Source organism: Caenorhabditis remanei, chromosome II (assembly GCF_010183535.1).
Source record: "Caenorhabditis remanei strain PX506 chromosome II, whole genome shotgun sequence".
Taxonomy (NCBI): Eukaryota; Metazoa; Nematoda; class Chromadorea; order Rhabditida; family Rhabditidae; genus Caenorhabditis; species Caenorhabditis remanei.
This window is the reverse complement of record NC_071329.1, coordinates 19,362,182-19,382,521: the sequence shown is the minus strand read 5'-3', so window position 1 is coordinate 19,382,521 and position 20,340 is coordinate 19,362,182. Positions and strand designations below refer to the sequence as shown.

At 39.0% G+C, this 20,340-nt stretch overlaps 2 protein-coding genes across 2 annotated transcripts; one reads left to right on the top strand and one right to left on the bottom strand.

Annotated features, from left to right (window-relative positions):
- Positions 1-583: 583 nt before the first annotated feature.
- On the bottom strand, positions 584-4,889 carry GCK72_008039 (uncharacterized protein; the record flags this gene model as incomplete). The annotated part of the gene is made up of 8 exons (XM_003105676.2): positions 584-724; positions 804-995; positions 1,527-1,838; positions 2,307-2,463; positions 2,572-2,806; positions 3,693-3,978; positions 4,318-4,416; positions 4,827-4,889. 8 exons carry the CDS (start codon positions 4,887-4,889, stop codon positions 584-586), a joined length of 1,485 nt encoding a protein of 494 aa, XP_003105724.1.
- A 7,282-nt stretch (positions 4,890-12,171) lies between these two features.
- Positions 12,172-20,267, top strand: GCK72_008038 (uncharacterized protein; the record flags this gene model as incomplete). The annotated part of the gene is made up of 15 exons (XM_003105752.2): positions 12,172-12,308; positions 12,905-13,053; positions 13,603-13,819; positions 13,890-14,039; positions 14,671-15,155; positions 15,879-16,140; positions 16,586-16,841; positions 16,898-17,053; positions 17,536-17,734; positions 18,524-18,738; positions 18,822-18,908; positions 19,158-19,260; positions 19,389-19,605; positions 20,008-20,104; positions 20,157-20,267. 15 exons carry the CDS (start codon positions 12,172-12,174, stop codon positions 20,265-20,267), a joined length of 2,841 nt encoding a protein of 946 aa, XP_003105800.2.
- Positions 20,268-20,340: the final 73 nt, after the last annotated feature.

Genomic DNA, 20,340 nt, shown 5'->3' with positions numbered 1-20,340 from the left:
AGTACTTGCGGGATTGGAAATAATAGTTGACAAAAACTTACAACTAACAAGGAAATATTCTTTATATCACGGTTGAGAATTGGCTGAAACTTTGCACATATATACTTTTGACCCTGCTCTATCACATGCCGTTTTTAAAAACTGCGCAATACGGCTTCGTTGATTGGAAAATCAGGCTTAGAGATCCAAAATGAGTCCTCCAAACTTTTCGAAAATAGAATAATCGGATTCAGCTCATTAAGACGGTTCAGAAAAATATAATCATGCCCTATCTTTGACAAAATTGTGTTTTTGATCATGGGGAACAAGTTTTGGGTTTCTAGGCCAGCAACTTCCAATTGTCATAACTCGATCAAAAATTTTTTAATTTGAAATTTGAAAACTGTTTTTTGTTAGTCAAAGAAATGTCTACAAGTTATTGCCTAGAATTCTAAAATTTGGATTTCTAGGCCACGAGTTGAACAATTTTTAAAAAACACAAAGTTTATTCTAGAAATATCTTCTAAAAGAGAAATTCAAAAAATAATTATTCAAAGACAAGTATTATAGAAAGTTAAATGACAAAAGAAAAAATGTACATAATTTACTTCTTTCGGTTTTCAAATTCGTGTTGAATTTGTTCAATCGACTTTCCTTTCGTCTCCGGAACGAATTTCCATGTGTAGACAATGAAGAAGGCCAAGCATCCGGAGAAGATGAAGAACGAGAACTGACCGAGGGCGTTCTGCAAGGATTTGGGCATGTTTTGGGCAAAAATTGGGCGAAAATGGCCAATTTTAGCTAAAAATTGGGCAAAAACTCACGTTAATTGGCAAGAAGGTCAATCCAACCAACAAATTGGCTGCCCAATTAACCATGACAGCAATCGAGTTCGCATTTCCACGAGCCGACGAGTCAAAGATCTCGGAGACGAAGAACCATGGAATGGCGCCGGGTCCGGTGGCAAATGAGATGACGAAGAGGAGGACGAGCACGATGGCCGAGTACGATGCCCACTGTAAAATAAGAAGTTCAAAATGAAACATTCAGAATCTGCTGGTCGAGAGCTTTCAGAAAAGTATGATAATGGCCAGGTAGCCTAGAAACCCAAAAACATGATTTCCTAATCCACGTGGCTTAAAACAGTTTTCATGTACCTGATTACAGTTTTAAAAACTCAAAAAGCTTAGGATTTAAGCGCATTATGTTAATTTTAATGAGATGGTCTAGAAAACCAGAACATGACCTAGAAATCGAAGCCTAGTCGAACACCGAAAATTTTCGAAAATATAATATTCAGATTTAGCAAGTCTAGACGGTTCAGAAAAGTATAATCATAACATATTTTCGTGACAATTGAGTTTTTGAGGGCGGGGGACTAGTTTTGGATTTCTAGGACATCCACTTCAAATCGTCATAACTCGGCTGAAAATGGGTTATTTTTAAATTTAAAAATTGTTATGATTTGAGCAAAACATTATTTACAAGATATGAAAATCGTACGCTAGTATTCCAAAAAAATTGTTTTAATTTTTGCCCTCACTAACTTTATAATCAGCTCCTTGATTCTGAAGAGTCAGCGCACCAACAAGAAGAAGTGTCGAGAAGAACATTCCAGTCAACCCAGCCAATAGAAGGGAACGACGTCCGAATTTCGGGTGATCCACTAACCAGACGGAGATCAAAGTCATGATCACATTGACAGCTCCCATTCCGATTGTCGCGTAGAATGGCTCGTTTCCGGTAAGCCCCGCCCCGCGGAAGATTACTGTAGAGTAGAACATGGCGACGTTGATACCGGACAGTTGTTGAGCCAACATCATCATGATGGCGATCGACATTGGCCAGGCGAGAGCGCCCTGGAAAAACTTTTTTAGGTGAAAAACTTATATGATGGTCTAGAAAAAGCCTGGAAATCCAAAACTAGGCCGCCTAATTTTTTTTTTCGAAAATACGATATTCAAATTCAACTTGTTAAGACGGTTTAGTAAAGTATAATCATGCCCTACTTTGGTCGTAATTGAGCTTGTGATGGGGGGGGGGGGACTAGTTTTGGGTTTCTAGGACATCAAATCATCATAACTCGGTTGGAAATTGATATTTTTGAAATTTAAAAAGTGTTCCGTGAGGGGTAAAACATTTTCTGTAAAAATTATAAATCATGGCCTAGGTTTTCCAAAAATTTGGGTTTCTAGGCCATCGAGTTTTGAAGGGTCATAACTCTCCTAAAAATGGGGGTGGTTTCCTAAAATTTGTGTGACATATGTAATCAAACTGAAGGAATCCAAAAATTCCACTTAGCTTCTGTAAAAATCATCCCTTATTACCTTAAACATGGCTCCCATATTTGGTTTCTGTTGGTTTCTTGCTGCTTGCGCCTCGTCGTCCATAGCTTGAATCTCGGCGGCGACATCGTTGGTGCCGCGAAGTTTTTTGAGTGCATTCTCGGCGGCTTCTCGGTCTCCACGCACACCCATAGTGTATCTGGAAACAGGATAATGAATTTATTTTTTTAGACGATTTTAAGCGATTTAGAACCGAATTTTCGAGATTTTTGACTCATTTTTATTCTCAAACCCTTCAAACGCCTACTTTGGCGATTCTGGGCACATGAGAAGGAGAGCCAACTGAAGGACGGCCGGTACGACGGTGAACGCGAAGATGAGTGGCCAACGGTCACCGGTTCCGAGTAGATGAGGAAGTCCAAAGATTTGTGAAACGAGGATGGCGATGGTGACAAAGAGTTGGGGAAGGGATCCGAGCATTCCGCGAAGGTTGACGGGGGAGATTTCGGTAAGATACATTGGGACGAGGCCCGAGGAGAGTCCTGGAAGAAAATATATGATTAGGGGTGCATTTTAAGAATTGGAGAGTGTGATTTTTGAGTTTTTCTGGTATGGAAACCTATTAACTCAAAAATTCAAGTAAAAACAGCTGCTCATTTTTGATTTGAAAAAAAAATTTTTTGGTCGAAGTTTTTTCAAAGTTTTTTTGACTATTTTAAAGCCATTTTAAGCGATGTTGATCAATTTAACCCGGTTTTTGCTTTTTTCGGCTCATTTTTTTCCCGAAACCCCTGAAAACTATACTAAACGAATGATTTCTCCCCAACCCGGTTAGGCTGAAATTGTTTTAATCTTCCTCAAAAAATAGGCATTTTCTATAAGATCCAGGGCTTCCTGAGTGATTAAAGTATGATTTTCAAATTGTTCATATCTTGTTACCCCTTAGAACTCTAAAAAGGGTTCAGCGCCTTTTTTCAAATTTGCTGAGTAGCACAGATTTGCTCAGCGGCGACTGAAGATTTTTTTTTCTTTTCGCAAATATCAAAACACTAAAAAAATCTCCCATTCTCTTTGGATTTTTCGGGTTTACAGGTTTTAAAACATAGAAATTCTTAAAATTCGAGTCTCGTGATCAGACCTAAGCCCCGCCCCTTTTGGACAAATTTGGTGAGTAGCGACTCAAAACGACAAATGTTTTTTTTCGAAAACAGCAAATTGCAATAAATTTTTAAAACTTATAATAAATCCGAATTTTTTGTGATCTACAATTTACAGCTAACAAAAAATAAAATTTCCGGTTTAATTACCATTGGAAGCTTAAGCTCCGCCCATTTCAGAAGATTTTTATGGATTTCACGCTTGGAATGAGTTTCAGAAGGTTCACCAAAAAATCTCTAAAATCCTATTTTTTGAATTTTAATTACTCACCACAATTGAAACCAATAATTAATCGTCCCAAAATGATCATCGGATAGGCTCCCACAGATTTCGCCAATCCCATCAACGCAGCCGCTGCCAGTGCTAAAATATTATTGTAGAAAAGAGCTCCACGCCGTCCGACTTTATCGGCCAACCATCCGGAGAGAAGACCTCCAGCCATTCCACCGACGGCGAACACCGAGACAGCGACGGACCATGCCAAATCTGCATTCTCTCTGGTGAGCTCTTTGTCGAACAGATCTTTGTGAGATCCGATGATCCATTCAGTGATTAGCTACAAAAAATTCCATTAAATTCCTTCAAAAATCATCAAAAACATCGATTTTCTGGCCCATAACTCGTAGACAATTCTCTGATAAACGAAAAACAGGTTTCGAATTTCAAAATAAGCAATTTTTGGCCAAGTTATGACGATTTGAAGTTGATGGCCTAGAAACCCAAAACTAGCCCCCAATCCTCATAAACTCAATTGTGACGTTATGATTATACTTTTCTCAACCGTCTTAATGAGTTGAATCAGGTTATTCCATTTTCGAGAAGTTTGGAGGACTAGTTTTGGACTTCTAGGCCACCAATCTTGCCAAATTTTAACATTTTTGAATTCTTTACTCACCCCTCCTGGCGCATTAACACATCCAATATGATATCCGAACTGGAACGAGGCCAATGTGATGACAAAGGCGGAGAAGGCAAGGCATCGGGTCAGGCGGCCCTGGAAATGTATAGGTTGGAAGTGCGCTCTATTGATAATTTTTATTTTTCTAAATTTTTGCTGTAAAAACCGTTTGCCTCAGGAAAGATAATTTCTTCTTTTGATGATTTTCCTGAAGAATTTTTCTCAGAGCTTGATCCAGACGTCTTCAGACAGGATTCAGAAGACGTTGTGGTGTTGCTCTCTTCTAGAGACATTTCGAAGATTTTTGAGATTCAAAAAATACAACATTTTGGGAAATATGGTGTTGGAAACGGTCCAAAACAACAAACATTTAGAAAGGTTACGCTTTTTATAGCAGAATTTCATTTTTGACGTTTTTAAGATCGATTTTTGACTCAAAATCTTGAAAATTAATCGAAAAACCCCATTTTTCAACCCTAAAATCAGTTATTTCCTCATCAATTTACCTCTGGAATTGGTTGACGCTCCACTTGAAGCGGTACAGTGACATCATGGTCGTTGACACCCATTTCTGTAATAATTGGGAGGTTGTAATGGTCAAAAATGTTGAAAAATCGAAAGAACTCAAATAAACAGACACACAGATAGATGGAAAATGCAAAATTTACAATTACAGGAGTAAACAGACACCTCAACGGGTAGAAATGAGATTTACGGAAAAACAGACACACATAAAGACAAAAATATATTGAAACTGTTTCGAAACGTCCCGAGTGTAACGGAAATTGAGCAAATTCTTGAAAATCTCTAAAGACAGAAAGACATACCATTAAAAATTTGGCCCCTTGACACTTTCGACTCTGTAGATTCCGAATCTGAAATAAAATTCTAATAAATCCTTCTGTGAGCCGAGTTATGACGTTTTCTAAAGGTTAAACTATAGCTTTGCCAAAGATAACGTGTCATAACTCGATTCATAGAAGGATTTAACAGACTTTTATTACAAATTCGGAATTTACGGACTCGAAAGTATCAGGCATACTTGCGAACCGGGTCGAAACGGGCTGACACGGGCCGGCGCGTAACTCACGTCAAACTCAATATTAAAAGCCCAAAAATATACCAAAATGTAGATCTCAGCGAGTTCTATGTCCGTAAGCTAATACGGGTCGGATGGCTATTCGTTAATGTGCCACAGGCAGGGAAAAGGTGTCAAAAAACGCCGAAATGAGGCACATTAACGAATAGCCATCCGGCCCGTGGTGGGTCACGGAGATAGAAATCGCCGAGATCTACATTTTGGTATATTTTTTATTTCATAATATTGAGTTTGACGCGAGTTACGCGGCGGCCAATGTCGGCCCGTTTCGGCCCGTATGGTATCAGGGTACAAATTTTTGAGTGGTTAGAAGGAAGACACGTCGGTCTGTGCACCCGATTGTCCACGTTCTAGAGTTTCTGACAGGATTTTCCCTTAATAACCCAAACTTAGGTATAAAAACTCAAGAATAGTGCAAAATGTTTCTAATGCCCCGTAAGAACTAAAGAAATGTCTTTTCCGATCAATGAAATAAATAAGTAGTATTAGTGAAGGTATTTAGTAGGTATAGAGAGGGGTTATTGTGTGTTGAGGAGAAAGAGATTATTTACTCAGCTGAATAGAATGCAGTAAATAACGAAAGGAGGAGAATGAAAAAGAAGGGGAAAAGGTTAGTAAAGGGAGGGATGGGGTTCAAAAATTGAAAAGTGGAAGAAAAACTGAAGAAATAGAGATAGGTGGGTTCAAGAAGGTAGAGTTTGCACATGTGTTTTTGAAAGAAACGTCACTTTTTGAGCTCTCTAGCTCACCAAATTTTAATTTTGTAAGAGTTACACCTTTAAACTTGATTTTTGACAAAAATCCCAATTTTTGCATTGAAAATGTTGATAAAAAACCGATTTTTGAGTCTTTTTGACTCTAAAATTAAGGAAATCGGTCAAAAATCACCTGAGATCAGTTGAATTTCAATTTTACTGATTTTAACTCACTAATATAATTTTTCACCGAAATTCAAAGTTCTTTGTATGAACCTGTTTAGAAAAACGTTGGAAACGTGATTTTCTCGACCTAAAAATCAAGAAAATCGGTCAAAAACTACCTATGATTCGATGAATTTTGATAGTCACCGATTTCGCTTCGAATCAAAAAATTTCTATATAAGAAGGTACAAAAAACCAGAGAAGAATGTTCCCAATAAAGTAGAAACAACATAAGTAGAGATAAGAATTAGTGTCATAAAGTTGATAAGAAGAGAAAGAATGGTTTGTTTGATGGTCACTAACCTTCCTCCGCTCGTTTACGGTGATACGGAGACAGTTAGAGAGAAAAAATATGGTTTAGACGATAAAAGATGGCAAAAAAAGAGAAAAGCCACATAGATTCCAAAAATATGCAATATGCAAAAACTGTACACAGTGCATACCGAACCGTGGGAACTTTATCATTCTTTCTACCATTAAACTATTTTCAGTAAGAATAATAATTTAGTAATATCGGTTCACAAACCCATGCCGGGAAGAGTTAAAGACGCATGGAATTCGTTCAGATGGGTGTCGTAGTTGAAGAGGGTGAAAAACAGAAATTTACAACGTTTTTAACCATTTTTACCACGATTTTTCATGCATTCGACCTATCCGAACAAATTCCGTGCACCTTAAACGTCTCCCGGCATGAGGTCGTGAATGATAATACTTGGTACAAGAAGGATACGTCGAGGCATACCAGAAGGAGCACGTATAAAGGGAATGATGCAAAAACCACTACATATATTTTAAAATATCCGGCTTAAGACTGGCTGGATGATGCAAAGGGAATACATGAAGAAGACGTCGATGATGAAATTCAGACGTGTAAGCCCAGAATTGCGTCACAGCTTACAGTAGTTACTAAAAATATCAATGCAATTTGATGAAGCAAGTCTAATGAAGCATAGGTTTTGAAATAAAACTTTGATATTTGGGTTAAAAAATGGTCAATTTGGAGTAATGGGACGAGACCTATATCATTGGAAAGCTGAAAAAACGCTGATTCCAAATATATATTTAGTTTTTGCCCTGGAGGTCTGATATTCGAGAAAAATAAAGTAAAAGTTAGGAAAATAGAGAATTATAATAAAGCTTAACTGGTCAAGTTTGAGTAACCTTGGTATGCAACAGGACATTGAGACTTATTACCGGTTCACTTCCCCCTCATGTTCCATTAAAATTGGTTGGGCGGCTCATATCTTTGAAAACAACCTTGGTAACGGCTTACTCTGGTCAATCGGAGGGAATGCATAATTACGGGATAATTAAGGGCGTGGTCGAGAAAACTAAGCTGAATAAAGAGGAACAATCAAATGGGATGAATAATTCATCAGATCTTGTCTCGGGTCAAAATTAGGTGGATTAGCCATTTCAGTGTCCTATAAGATGAGCCTGTCAATTGTTTTGGGATCAGAAATTAGTCACATTCTAAATATTGCTAAACCTGTATTGTCTTTGCTTTTCGGTTCAAGATATGCGGTCTGGAATCTTAGGAGTCACGTTTAGAGACTTACCGTAACCATAGTCAGAGAAAAATAATGAAAATAGCCTTTAGAGATAGCTTAAAAGCTATAAAACAGTTTTCGAGCTCAAAATATGCTACCAGGACCTTCCTTGTAAGTGGCCGTCAAAACCAAAAATAGCAAAATTAGACAGCCAACTTAAGGATTTCGAGTCTACTAGTTAGCCTATCTAATTGAGTGAATTAGCCATTAGCTATCCACTTTTGCCCCGAGTTGACCTAACGTACACTGACCAACGACCAAAAATAGGAAAATTCTAGACAGATGGTATAAACAACAACAATGCGACTTGAAGAGAACAAAAGATCAAGACAACAAGCAGAAAGAGCTCCCCGTTTTATAGGGATACGAACCATGCGAGGAATGTCTGAAATGATTGTTCCTTTGATCATTTGTCGGCACAGAAAAACAGAAAAAGTTTATATTAAAAAGATGGTGTGATCTTTTATATACATAAGTCAACTGGAACAGAAAAAGGAGATGCAATGGAATGGGGGAAGGAGAAAAAAAAACTAGAAAACAGCACGTGGGCTGAGGAATTGCATCATAGGAGAGAAAGGGGACACATAGAAGAAATCTTGGAGGAAAGGGCTCGAAGAGCAGTAATAGAGGAGAAGAAGAAGAGAGAGGGAGGAGGGGGAAATAGGGGTTAGAGAAGTGACAGGATTCCAAAGGCGGGGAAAACTAGAATGAATGGTTGGAATTGACTGGAATTTTGTGGAGGTGGTGGTTGAATGATAAGGAAGATACATACCAAAAATTAGAGAGATTGGAAAAGCTTGAAAGGTTCTAACTTTATTCGGAATCGCTGGAAATTGCTGAATCTTGACAGGCAGGTACCTTAGACCCTTATTAAGTTTTTCATTCAATTTCAGCCAATTCTATCGGCTAGTTTCAGAGATACTAGCTAAGCACCCATAGAGAACACATAGTACCTGAGAGATATTGAAGTGCGCTATATCTCCAAAAATTGTGATTGGAAATTGCTTAATTTTAGCACATCGGCACTTTAGACCCATTTTAAGCTTTTCCCTTAATTTCAGCCCATTCTATCCGCAAGTTCCAGAGATACACCCCTCGAATTTCTGGAGAAGAGAACACACAATCCCTTAGAGACGCAGAGAGGGAGTAAATGTGATATCACAGAAGAAAAAGATGGGTCAAATGTCAGTGAGAAGGGGAGGAAAGAGTGATGGATTATAAACAAAATCTATGAAAAGAGAGAGAGAGAGAAATGATAAATAGGTTTACACTTATGGGGAGAGATCAATCAATCTGTCAGTGATATAGGGGTCATCGAAAGTTATGGAGGGAAAAATCTGGAAAATAACTCCTGGGGGTAGTTTTTGATGATTTAAATGTTTGAAGGACTCTCAATTTACCCAGGGGTTAAGATTGGTGGGTTGAGGACAGGCCTACCGTAAAACCTGTAATGGAAGCGCACTAAGAGTTAGGAGCATCCTATCTCAGTTGTCTTTAAACATACGAAAATTGTTTCAACTGAAGAAATATTCCATGAATTTTAAGCTATATTTTGTCAGTTTGCATGTTGTTGATACTCCTTTGGGTACCGAGATAAATTGCGGCGAAGGTGTCCCTCGATTACAAGCCTCAAGGTAAATACATAAACGTGTCAAAACCATACTTGTCACGGGCCGGGCCGGGCCGGGCCCGCTAAAAAAATCTTCCGGCCCGGCCCGGGCCGGCCCGTCAAAATATTGAAAAAAAGGCTTGCTGCGGGCCCTGCGGGCCGGCCCGGGCCCTGAAATTTTCAGAGGGCCCGGGCCGGCCCGTGATTTGACAAGTATGGTCAAAACCAGTCCAATTCTGCAGGGTTATGTATATCAAATTTAGACGTTAATTTTCTTTTTCCTGAAACGTCTATTATTACACGATAACAGCTAGAAAAACATGCAAAACTTCAAGTATTGACCCAAAAACTCGAATAAATCAACAAAAATTAACCAAAATCTGAGATAGTACCAATTAATTCTTTAAATGCTTTGTTCTAGCAAAAATATCCGATTTTTGCCAGGAAATCCTAGAGAAAACGTAGGAACCCCCAATTTTGAGTTCACTTTCATTAAAAACCAAAAAAATCGGTCAAGAACGACCCTTCCTAGATCTCATGAAGAATTTTTCTGGTAGCCTAATTAGCTCAAACTTTGGAGCTGAATTTATCAAAACTGGGATGACCACTTAAAAAAACTGTATAAAGATTCGGAATCACAAAAGTATCAATTTTCCAGCAATATATACCATGACGTTCTTCTCCAAGTGAGCCCCCTAGTAATTCCCTAGTAAGCCTTGCCTACCTACAGTACCTACAGTGCTTTTTTCAGTTGAAAATGCCCAACTTTGAGAGCGTGTCATGGTAAAACCAGCTGTTCCACAAGATAACTTTTTTTGGGATTGAACAGAACAAAAGTAAAACTCCATTTTTGTAGTTGACAACTTTTTTGTACGGACGTTTCCTAGCAAGTTACATATCGACAAAGTAATTTCTCTCTCAAATTTACCAATTTCAGTGCAATATAGTGCAATTTTTGAGCTGTCCCCTTAAAACTACTATAACTCTCCAGGGATTGTCCGTACAAAAAAATTGTCAACTACAAAAATGGAGTTCGACTCTTGGTCTGTTCAATCCCAAAAAAAGTTATTTTGTGGGACAGTTAGATTTACTATGACACACTCTTGGAAATTTTCCACTGAAAAAGGCAAAATATGATATATTTTTGGCCGATACTGTACCTATATCTATTGAATATACAACTGTTCTATCTCTATTACTACTACTGTCCCTCTATTTCTCTGTGTCTCTCACTTCCCCTTACTCTCTCCACACTCTCTCCCGACAATAATGCCAATCAAGAGGACATCAATAGGAAGATAATTGATGGGTGTACTCCCTATACTTGTGTACATTTCAAAAAAAAAAGAAATAAAAATCTGTGATCTCTAGCAGGACGGGAAATTCGATGATTTGATTAGGGAAGGCACGTGACATTGGGGGAAAATGTGGAAAATGCTTTGAGTAAGTTTCGGTAGAGCGCGGTTGTAAGAAGCGTGTCGTACTCCTACTGGGTCTGCTTAGAAACCGGAAGTCTAGTGAAGCGCGTTTGCACATCACTTGGCGGCCTGAGTCGCCGCTCAGCCAAATCGCGTGTTTATAACGTGTACGTACAATAGGGAGTTAAATCTAAAAAAAAAATTTTGCATACATTTTTTTACATTTCTTTTTCCTGGAGCTCAGACGCGGATTTTTATGAGCCTTCCATGGCCTAATTTTCCCATTTTTTGGATTTCTAGGCCATGGGGAAAGCTAGGCCATGGGGAAAGTTAGACCATGCTGGAATAGAAAAAACTAAATTGAAAAGTGGGTATTCAGAGGAAAATTAAGGTTTTTAGATTTTTAAATGAAAGAAATCATCAAAAAACCACTGAAAAAATATAGAAATTGAGAATATTTTAGATTTTTGCAGTTTTTACAGTTGTTACTACAAAAAATCGTTTAAAAGCCTTTTTCGGAACGCTTTTCGTCTATTTTTTACAGATTAACACCACGATTTTCCAAATATAAGAAAAATTTCAGACTAAAAACGTGACCTTTCATCCCCAAAGTAAACACAACTAGATTGCCATGTGGATTCTTCCCAAAAACGTGGTTAGCCCTCCGCGAAGAACGGAAAATCAATAATTTTGTGCAAATGGTGTACCTATGGGTGGCCCCCCACCCATCTGCACACCATCTGCTCCACTCTTTTCTTTTTTTCTACGATTTTTTTTTTGTTTGACAGGGTTTTTAAGAGGTTTTAGAAAGGCTTGAGTTGAATTTAAGTGCTGAAAATAGAGGAAATGGGTGTGAGAAGCTATATTTTAGTCGTTGTTTAAGAAAAATCCGAGAAATTTGGGAGTAATTGACGATTTTCAAGCAAAGGCCACCATAGAGTTTTCTAGTCCCCCGACATTATAACCATTTTTCGCCAGTATTTTCATATTTTTTCTAAAATATTTTGGTATTAATAATAAGGTCAAGTACTTCTGTATTTTTCCAGTTAAAAAAAAAGCAAAACTAATCCAGATTTTAGGCTAAAATCAACTTTTCCCGCTGCCTCTTTTCTACTGCAAATCCTCGGCCACCATTTCTCTTCCATCATTTCCAATGCAAATTTCCCCTCGATTTCTGCTCTTTTTTCACCGATTTTTCTCGAATTTTTTGGTTTTTTTGTGATAAAATACGATAAATACAGAATTTCAGACCAAAATGAGGTTACCCCTACTGGTAACCATCACATTAATCGCCTCGGCGACGGCGATTTTCGAGGATCAAGTGGGAAAATTCGATTGGAGAAAACAGTTGATCGGGTGTCCGGCTAGAGTGGATTTTGATAAAGTTGGAAGGTGAAATTTTGATGAAATTGTGAAAAACTCGTCTGAAATATTAGAAAAATCGACGAATTCGAGAAAACTCGGCGGAAAATGATGAAATTAACAAAAATTAGCTGTAAATCGTGATTTTTGGTATGAAAATATTAAGAAAACCGTCTCAAATTTGATTTTAATGGTGTTTTAATATTAAAAAGCTTAAAAATCCGTCGAAAATGACCCAGAACTCACAAATGTTCAATTTTGGCTGAATTTTCCAGTTTTTCACTGAAAATTGCATTTTTCCGCATCAAAATGTTGATAAAAACGATGAAAAACCGATTTTCTCAGTGCTTCAAACATAAAAATCTCAAAAATCCGTCGGAAATCACCTGAGATGAGTGCAATTTTGATTTTTTCACCCATTTCCCATCAATTTTGGCTGAAAATGTGTATTTTTACATAAAAAAAATCAGCGGAACCAAGTTAAAGTGCTGTTTCCCTCTGAAAACTCGTTAAAATCCATCAGAAATTCAAATTTTATCGATTTTCACTCAGAAAAATCGCTCAAATCCTGGAAAATTGGTTTTCCGACTATTTCAGCACAAAAATCTCATTTTTTTCAATTTCAGCAAGTCCGACCGTCTCCTCATCTCAACTGAACAATCGATTCTCTCCTCGTTAGTACTGAACACTGGAAATATCGGATGGCGGCGGATAATGGAAGATTCGAATCAAGTTGTTCAACCGAATGGGTTGACATTTACCAAAGATCAAGAATGTGAGGAAAATGGGAATTTTTGAGTGGAAACATGCTGAAAATGGTCAAAAATCCACCAAAGATGACGGAAAACGCGCCGAAGGCGCCCCAGATCAAGTTTCTGGCTTGAAAAGCGCGTCAAAGACGCCCCCAGACTCATTTTCAGCTTTAAGCCCAAAAACGCGTCTGGAGCGCCCCAGATTCCGCGATTTTTGCTAAAATTCTGTATTTTTCGGGAGAAAATGGCTGAAAATGACAAAAATCGACTAAAAACGCTACATTCGAGAGATTTTTGCACTAAACGCTTCAAAGCCGTCTCAAATTCCACGATTTTTGCTTTTTTCGAGAAAAATCGGCTGAAAATCGACTAAAAATGATGGAAACGCGTCAAAAACGCTCCAGGCGAAAGATTTTCGCTCGATACGCGTCAAAGGCGCGCCAGGTGAAGTTTCTAGCTTGAAAAACGCGCCGAGAGCGCCCCAGCTCAAATTTCTAAGCTACGCTCAAAATTTTCCGCAATTTTTGCTCAAAAACGCGTCAACGACACCCCCGATCATCATTTTCTTCCAGACATCTACTCGATCTCATCCGATGGTCGTTCTATTCGAGTTTGGCACAAAAATAATGGAGTAATGGCTCGTCAGTTGACAATTTCTGAGCAGAAATCCACAATTCAAGCGATCCACGTGTCGAATGGAAGATTACACGTGGCGAGTGGAAAGACGCTTATGGTATTCCGTCTGGGTGATGATAAGCCACTGGAGACGATTGTGTCGAAGAGAGAGAGGTAAAATAAGCTGAAAATTTGAGATTTTAAGCCAAAATCACACCTGTAACCTCAAAATTTTAATTTCCAGATCATTCTCCGCCTTCTTCCAACAAGACGACCATCTTGTTCACGTTTCTGCGTTCCCCGGAGACTTCAATCTGGAAATTGTGAAAATTAGTGATGATGGGTCGTTTGAGACGCCGAAACAAGTGATTATCGATGGATTTGATGTGGAGAAGTATGAAAAATCAGTGAAAGTGATGAGAAATGGCTGAAAATCGCTCAAATTGTGACAAACGCGCTCTACCGCTAATTCTGGTGACAATTGTGTTATTTTTAAACGGGAAATAACACAATATTCATTGGATTATCGATAGAGCGCGTTTAGTCACGCCTAAGCGGAAGCTATGCGCAAATTTTCACTACATTTCCCCATTTTCGGCATTCAAATTTGCTACCAAAGCTGGAAATTTTCTGAAAGTGCTAGAAAGTTGAAGATTACGGTATTCTTCTCGATTTCCAACTTTTCGTAGTTTTAGGCGATTCCAAAACTCTAAAAACGTCGAAAATCTCTGAAAAAACGCCCAAATTCTCACATACACAACTCTTCTGTGACAAACGCGCTCCATTGATAATTTTACTGACAATTGCGTGAAATGGCTGAAAATCGTTTACTAGATTTTCGGCTAGCTTTGCTAAATGTGATTCTTCATTGTGGCAAACGCGCTCTACCGCTAATTCTGGTGACAATTGTGTTATTTTTAAACGGAAAATAACACAATTTCCACCAAATTATCAATAGAGCGCGTTTAGTCACGCGTAGGCGGAAGCTAAGCTCAAATTTTCATTATATAATTCCCATATTTCAGATGCCATCATCAATCTCAATATATCTCATGCTACCATAACTCTCAACTTCTCGTCGCCGATGTTTTTGCTCAAAAAGTGCACAAAACTACGTTGGATTCTCAAATTCTATCGATTTCCGGTTCAGGACGTCTCTTCTTGGCTCGTGGCTCCCAGAAAGTGCACATTTTGGAGGTCACTCCAGAAAATGGGCTCCAAGTTCGTAAATCTATCGATGTGACGTCTTCTGACACCGTTGGAATCACTGAAAATCATGAATCCATCGTCGTCACGTCGCCAGAATCCATCCGAATCGTTTTCGTGAATTCTGGAAAGCATTTCGAGGCGAAACGCGAGAAAAATGAGCAAAACTCGAGGATTCGATCGATTTTCGCACGGAAAAATGAGAAGGATTGGGAAATTGTGTTGATTGGAAACGATTGCCGGATTGAGTTTGTTACGGTCGACGAGGGATCGAAGATTGTGAATTTGGAATGGGCGAGAGAAGGTAATCGTGAAGAAAATGGGATTTTTGAGGAGAGAAACGTTGAAAAAACTGAAAAATTCGGCGTTTTTTGAGCTGAAATAGTTATTTTCGGTTTTAGACGTTTTTATAGTTCTAAAGTTCGAAAAAGGCAGAAAATATCTGTTTTGGGTTCTCAAAAATAGCCAGAAACGTCAAAAAGTTGAATTTTTCCTCTGACAAACGCGCTCTACCGCTAATTCTAGTGATTATTGTGTTGTTATCTACGGAAAATACCACAATTTCCACTGGATTATCGATAGAGCGCGTTTAGTCACGCGTAGGCGGAAGTTATGAACAAAATTTTTCGCGTTTTGAGCGATTTCAGCATTTTTCAGACGTTTTCGAGCGATTCTTTTCAAGCGATTGATTTTTAGACATCTGCCGACTCGGACAGCCTTCTAGTCGCTAAAACGCCGGAAATCTGGAAGAAACGCTGAAAAACTCCGAGTTTTCAGGGTTTTCAAGCGAAAAACCCGAAAATTCTATACAAATGAAATTCCTTTGTGGCAAACGCGCTCTACCGCTGATTCTGGTGGCAATTGCGTTATTATCCACTGAAAATAATACAATATCCACTGCATTATCGATAGATCGCGTTTAGTCACGCGTATGCGGAAGCTATGCTCAAATTTTTCATTTTCTGAGTTATTTTTCGGCGTTTTCAGCCATAAATCCACCTAAAAACCTGGAATTTTGATTTTTCAGAATCCCTCATCAACACGGTATCCGTCGAGATGGTGGATCTTCCTCTGTCTGAAAGTCAACAAATGATTGAAGACGAATTCGAAGAGGAGGGCCAACAGAATATCATCGCCGCCTTCGTTCGTCGTATCCACTCACAAGTCGGACAATTGATTCGTCAAGTAACGAAAAATGTGGAAAAGGCGATTCAAGTGGTCACCTCGTTGTCGAGAGATGGAAATGGAGTGGCGGATTTCATCAATTCTGTTAGAGCTGCTGGACAAATGTACGGAAATACGCTGTGAAATGCGCTGAAAATGATTGAGATAGGTCTAAAACCGCTATGGGTCACTTTCAAACGCCGTAAAAACGCTCAGAAGTGATGAAAAACAGCTGAAAATAGCTTTTTTCCGGCGTTTTTTTCAAATGGCAGAACTTGTCTTTGGGAAACGTGCTCTTTCGATAATCTGGTGACAAACGCCGATAATCTGGATGAAACGCTGAAAAACACCGAGATTTCAGCGTTTTCAAGCCGAAAACCCGAAATCCTATAGTATTGATCCCTTTTTGTGGCAAACGCGCTCTATTGATGATTCTGATGACAATTATGTTGTTTTCAACAAAAAATAACACAATTTTCACTAAATTATCAATAGAGCGCGTTTAGTCACGCGCAGGCGGAAGCTATGCTCAATTTTTTTCGAAAATTCTCAAAATGTCTCCGTTTTCAGTGGCTCCGCCTCCTCATCGGGACCATTCGAACGTGACTATTTCAATCTCCGAAAAGTGATAATTGTCGTCACCTCCAGTGGTACGGTATTTGGAATCGATAGCTCCGATGGATCGTATCTCTGGAAATTGTGGCTTGGAGACGCTTTCTCTCCGTTGGAATCGCAATTAGATCAGAAAAGAGTTCCACTATTCGTGCAGAGAACGACGGCGCATTATCAGTTGGATGGATTGGCGTCGGTGGTGTTTAGTAATAAGGTAAGAGGATTTGAGATGGTTTTTGGCTGAAATTATGCTGAAAATTCAATTTTCAGATCACCCAAAACGGAGTCATCGTCTCATTCAACCCGATGATTGGAAAAGTTGAATCACGAAACGAGTTGGGATACCCAGTGAAACGGCTCACAATCCTACCGATTCATAATCATAAACATGTCTATCCGGTTATGTTGATTGGAAAGAATGATGAGGTATAATTAGCTGAAAATTAGAGATTTAGGGTGAAAATCAAAGATTTAGGCTTAAAATCATAGATTTAGGGTGAAAATCAGATTTTCAGGCTTAAAATGAGAGATTTGGGCTGAAAACCGGAGATTTAGGCTGAAAATCTGAAATTTAGGCTAAAAATCAGCGATTTAGGATGAAAATTAGAGATTTAGACTGAAAATTGAGTGATAATAAGAGATTTGAGTGGAAAATCAGAGATTTGAGCTGAAAATTTGATGTTTGAGATGAAATTGTTGAAAGCGCTCAAAATTGTGGTTTCCTCTGTGACAAATGCGCTCTACTGATAAAGTTGGTGCTGAAAATGTTATTTTGTGTATGTGTAAATCCCCCAAAATAGCATTTTTTGACACCGAGTTATCAATAGAGCGCTTTTGGTCACTTTATCGCGGAAGCTATGCCCAATTTTTCATTTTTCGTGTCTTTTTGCTGAAATTTTCACTTCCAGATCGCCGTCTTCCCGTCGATCGCTCCAGAAGAGCTCACCCCTTCAACAACCTCTTTGTATCTTCTGGATCTCCAAAAATCATCGGTTCAAGGGCTGAAAGTTGATATTTCCACACAGAAAGTCACACCGATATGGCAGGGAAATTTGGGATTGACATCTGATGATGAGATTGTCGCTGTCAAGGGAAAATCGTTTAATCGTGAGTTTTTTGAAAAAGATTTTCGAGATTTGGGCGTTTTTTTGACGTTTTTTAGCGGAAAAAAAGATTTTTGTGAGAGTATTGTAGTTTTGATTCCTAGAAAATGCGCTCTATCGTCAAATGGCGCGTTAGATGAGCATTTTGTGTAAATCCATGGCTTGAGCATCGCAAAAACCTGAAAGTTTATCAGTTTTTGATATTTTTTAGAAATATGGTGCATCGGACGCGGAGATGCGTATTTTTAGCTGAAAATCGGCTGAAAATTGGTTCAAAACAAGCAAAAATAGAAATTTTCTGAGCCAAAAACTACATTTCCTATTGACAAATGCGCTCTACTGATGGTATTGGTGACAATTGGGTTATTTTCATACGGAAAATAACACAATTTCCACTAGATTATCGATAGAGCGCGTTTAGTCACGCGTAGGCGGAAGCTATGCCCAAATTTTTCGCTTTTTGTGCGATTTCAGCTATTTTCTGACGTTTTCGAGCGATCTTTTCATTTTTAGAAATCTGACGACTCGGGCGGTCTTCTAGTAGCTAAAACGTTAAAAAACGCCGAGTTTTCAGCGTTTTCAAACGAAAACCCCAAAAATCTATAGAAATGATATATCTTTGTGGCAAATGCGCTCTACTGATGATATTGATGGCAATTGTTTTATTTTTAACGAAAAATAACATTATTTCAATCAGATTATCAATAGAGCGCGTTTGGTCACGCGTAGGCGGAAGCTATGCTCAAATTTTCAGTTTTCCAGATCAAAATACTCAAAATTTGTCAATTTTCAGAGAAAGTGCACTCACAAGGACGAGTCCTGGTTACCCGTGAAGTCCAATACAAGTATATCAATCCAAATTTGGCGGCTGTCGCCACAATCAACAAGAACACCCAACAGTTGACAATCACACTTGTGGATATTGTCACCGGACAAGTTGTGCACAGCGCATCGATCGGAAAATCGGCGAAACCGATTCATTTGGTTCATTCCGAGAATTGGATCGCGGTAAGTTGGCGAAAAATGGTTGAAAATCGCTGTAAATTGGCTGAAAATGACTCAGACATCGTAATCCTCATGTTATGTTACAGTACACCTCTTGGTCGGAGAAAGGACGCCGCACCGAGTTGGGAATCATCGAGTTGTACGAAGGAACCGAGGAGAATCACACGCAGAAGGTGAGAAAATTTGATGAAAAACGCGCCGTAGGCACGCCAGATCGGAAATTTTTGCAAATATGACGCCTGAGGCGCCCCAGATGATACCAGTTCGATTTTTTGTCAAAAACGCGTCAGAGGTGCCCCCGATGCACCATTTTTTGTCAAAAAGCGCGCCTCGGGTGCACCAGATTCTATTAGATCTGAAATTTTCACTGAAAGCGCGTCAAAGGCACGCCATACTTCTCAATTTTCAAAATATCGTTTCAGGAAATGTTCGACTCGAAAATCGTGCAAAAACTGCCGCCAGTCGTCGCCCAACAAAGTTATATCTATGCTCAAGGAGTCGATGCGATGAGTGTCTCGGAAACAGGTAAATTGGGGCTGGAAATCACGATTTGGAGACGAAAAATGCGGGTTTCAGAGCTGAAAATGGCCGAATTTAGTGAAAATTTCATCTTTTTTTTCCCCAAAATCATCTAAAATTCTTTAAATTTTCAGAACAAGGTCTCACCACTCGCTCGATTCTTCTCGCCCATCCATCTGGAAACATTCACGAAGTCTCTCGACGTCTTCTCGACGCGAATCGCCCAATGGAATTGACGCCAGCGATGAGAGAGGAGATGATGATTGGATATATGCCGGAAATCGCTGTGGCCACTGAGGAAATGATTAATTATAATCAGACAGTGCACAGAGTTAGAGGCATTAAGACTAGGTACGGGTGAGGGAAAACGTCACTGAAAATTGTGGAAAATCGATTTAAAAACGCCGAAAACCAAAAAAATCTACATTTTTAAGTGATTTTAGACGTTCTTCTCTCAAGAACGGCGAAAAAATTGAACAAATTAGAGATTTTCAGCATTCAGATTTTTAACCAAAATTCCAACACTCTAAAAACGCCAAAAATCTCCAAAAAAAAACGCCTAAATTCTCATATAGACAACTCTTCTGTGGCAAACGCACTCTACCGCTAATTCTGGTGACAACTGTGTTATTTTTAAACGGAAAATAACAGAATTTCCACTAGATTATCAGTAGAGCGCGTTTAGTCACGCGTAGGCGGAAGCTATGCCCCCTAGTTTTTATTATCTTCTGGCGCACCTTTGACGTTTTTCAGCCCATCCGGTCTTGAATCGACGAGTCTCGTGTTAGCGTACGGTACTGATCTCTTCTTCACACGCCTCGTCCCATCCGGAACTTTTGACATTTTGAAGGTAAGCTCGTTAGGCTCCGCCCCCTTTCAAACCACGCCCCTTTTTTCTTCAGGACGACTTCGATCACGTCTTGATTTCCCTGGTGCTCACCGGTCTCGTCGTCGGCTCGTACGTCACAAAACGACTCGCTCGATCGAATGCTCTCGCTTCCCAATGGTCTTAAACTGTTCTAGTCACTTTTTTGGCTCCGCCCCTTTTCAGATCTTTTTTGGCTCCGCCCCCTTTTTAATAATTAT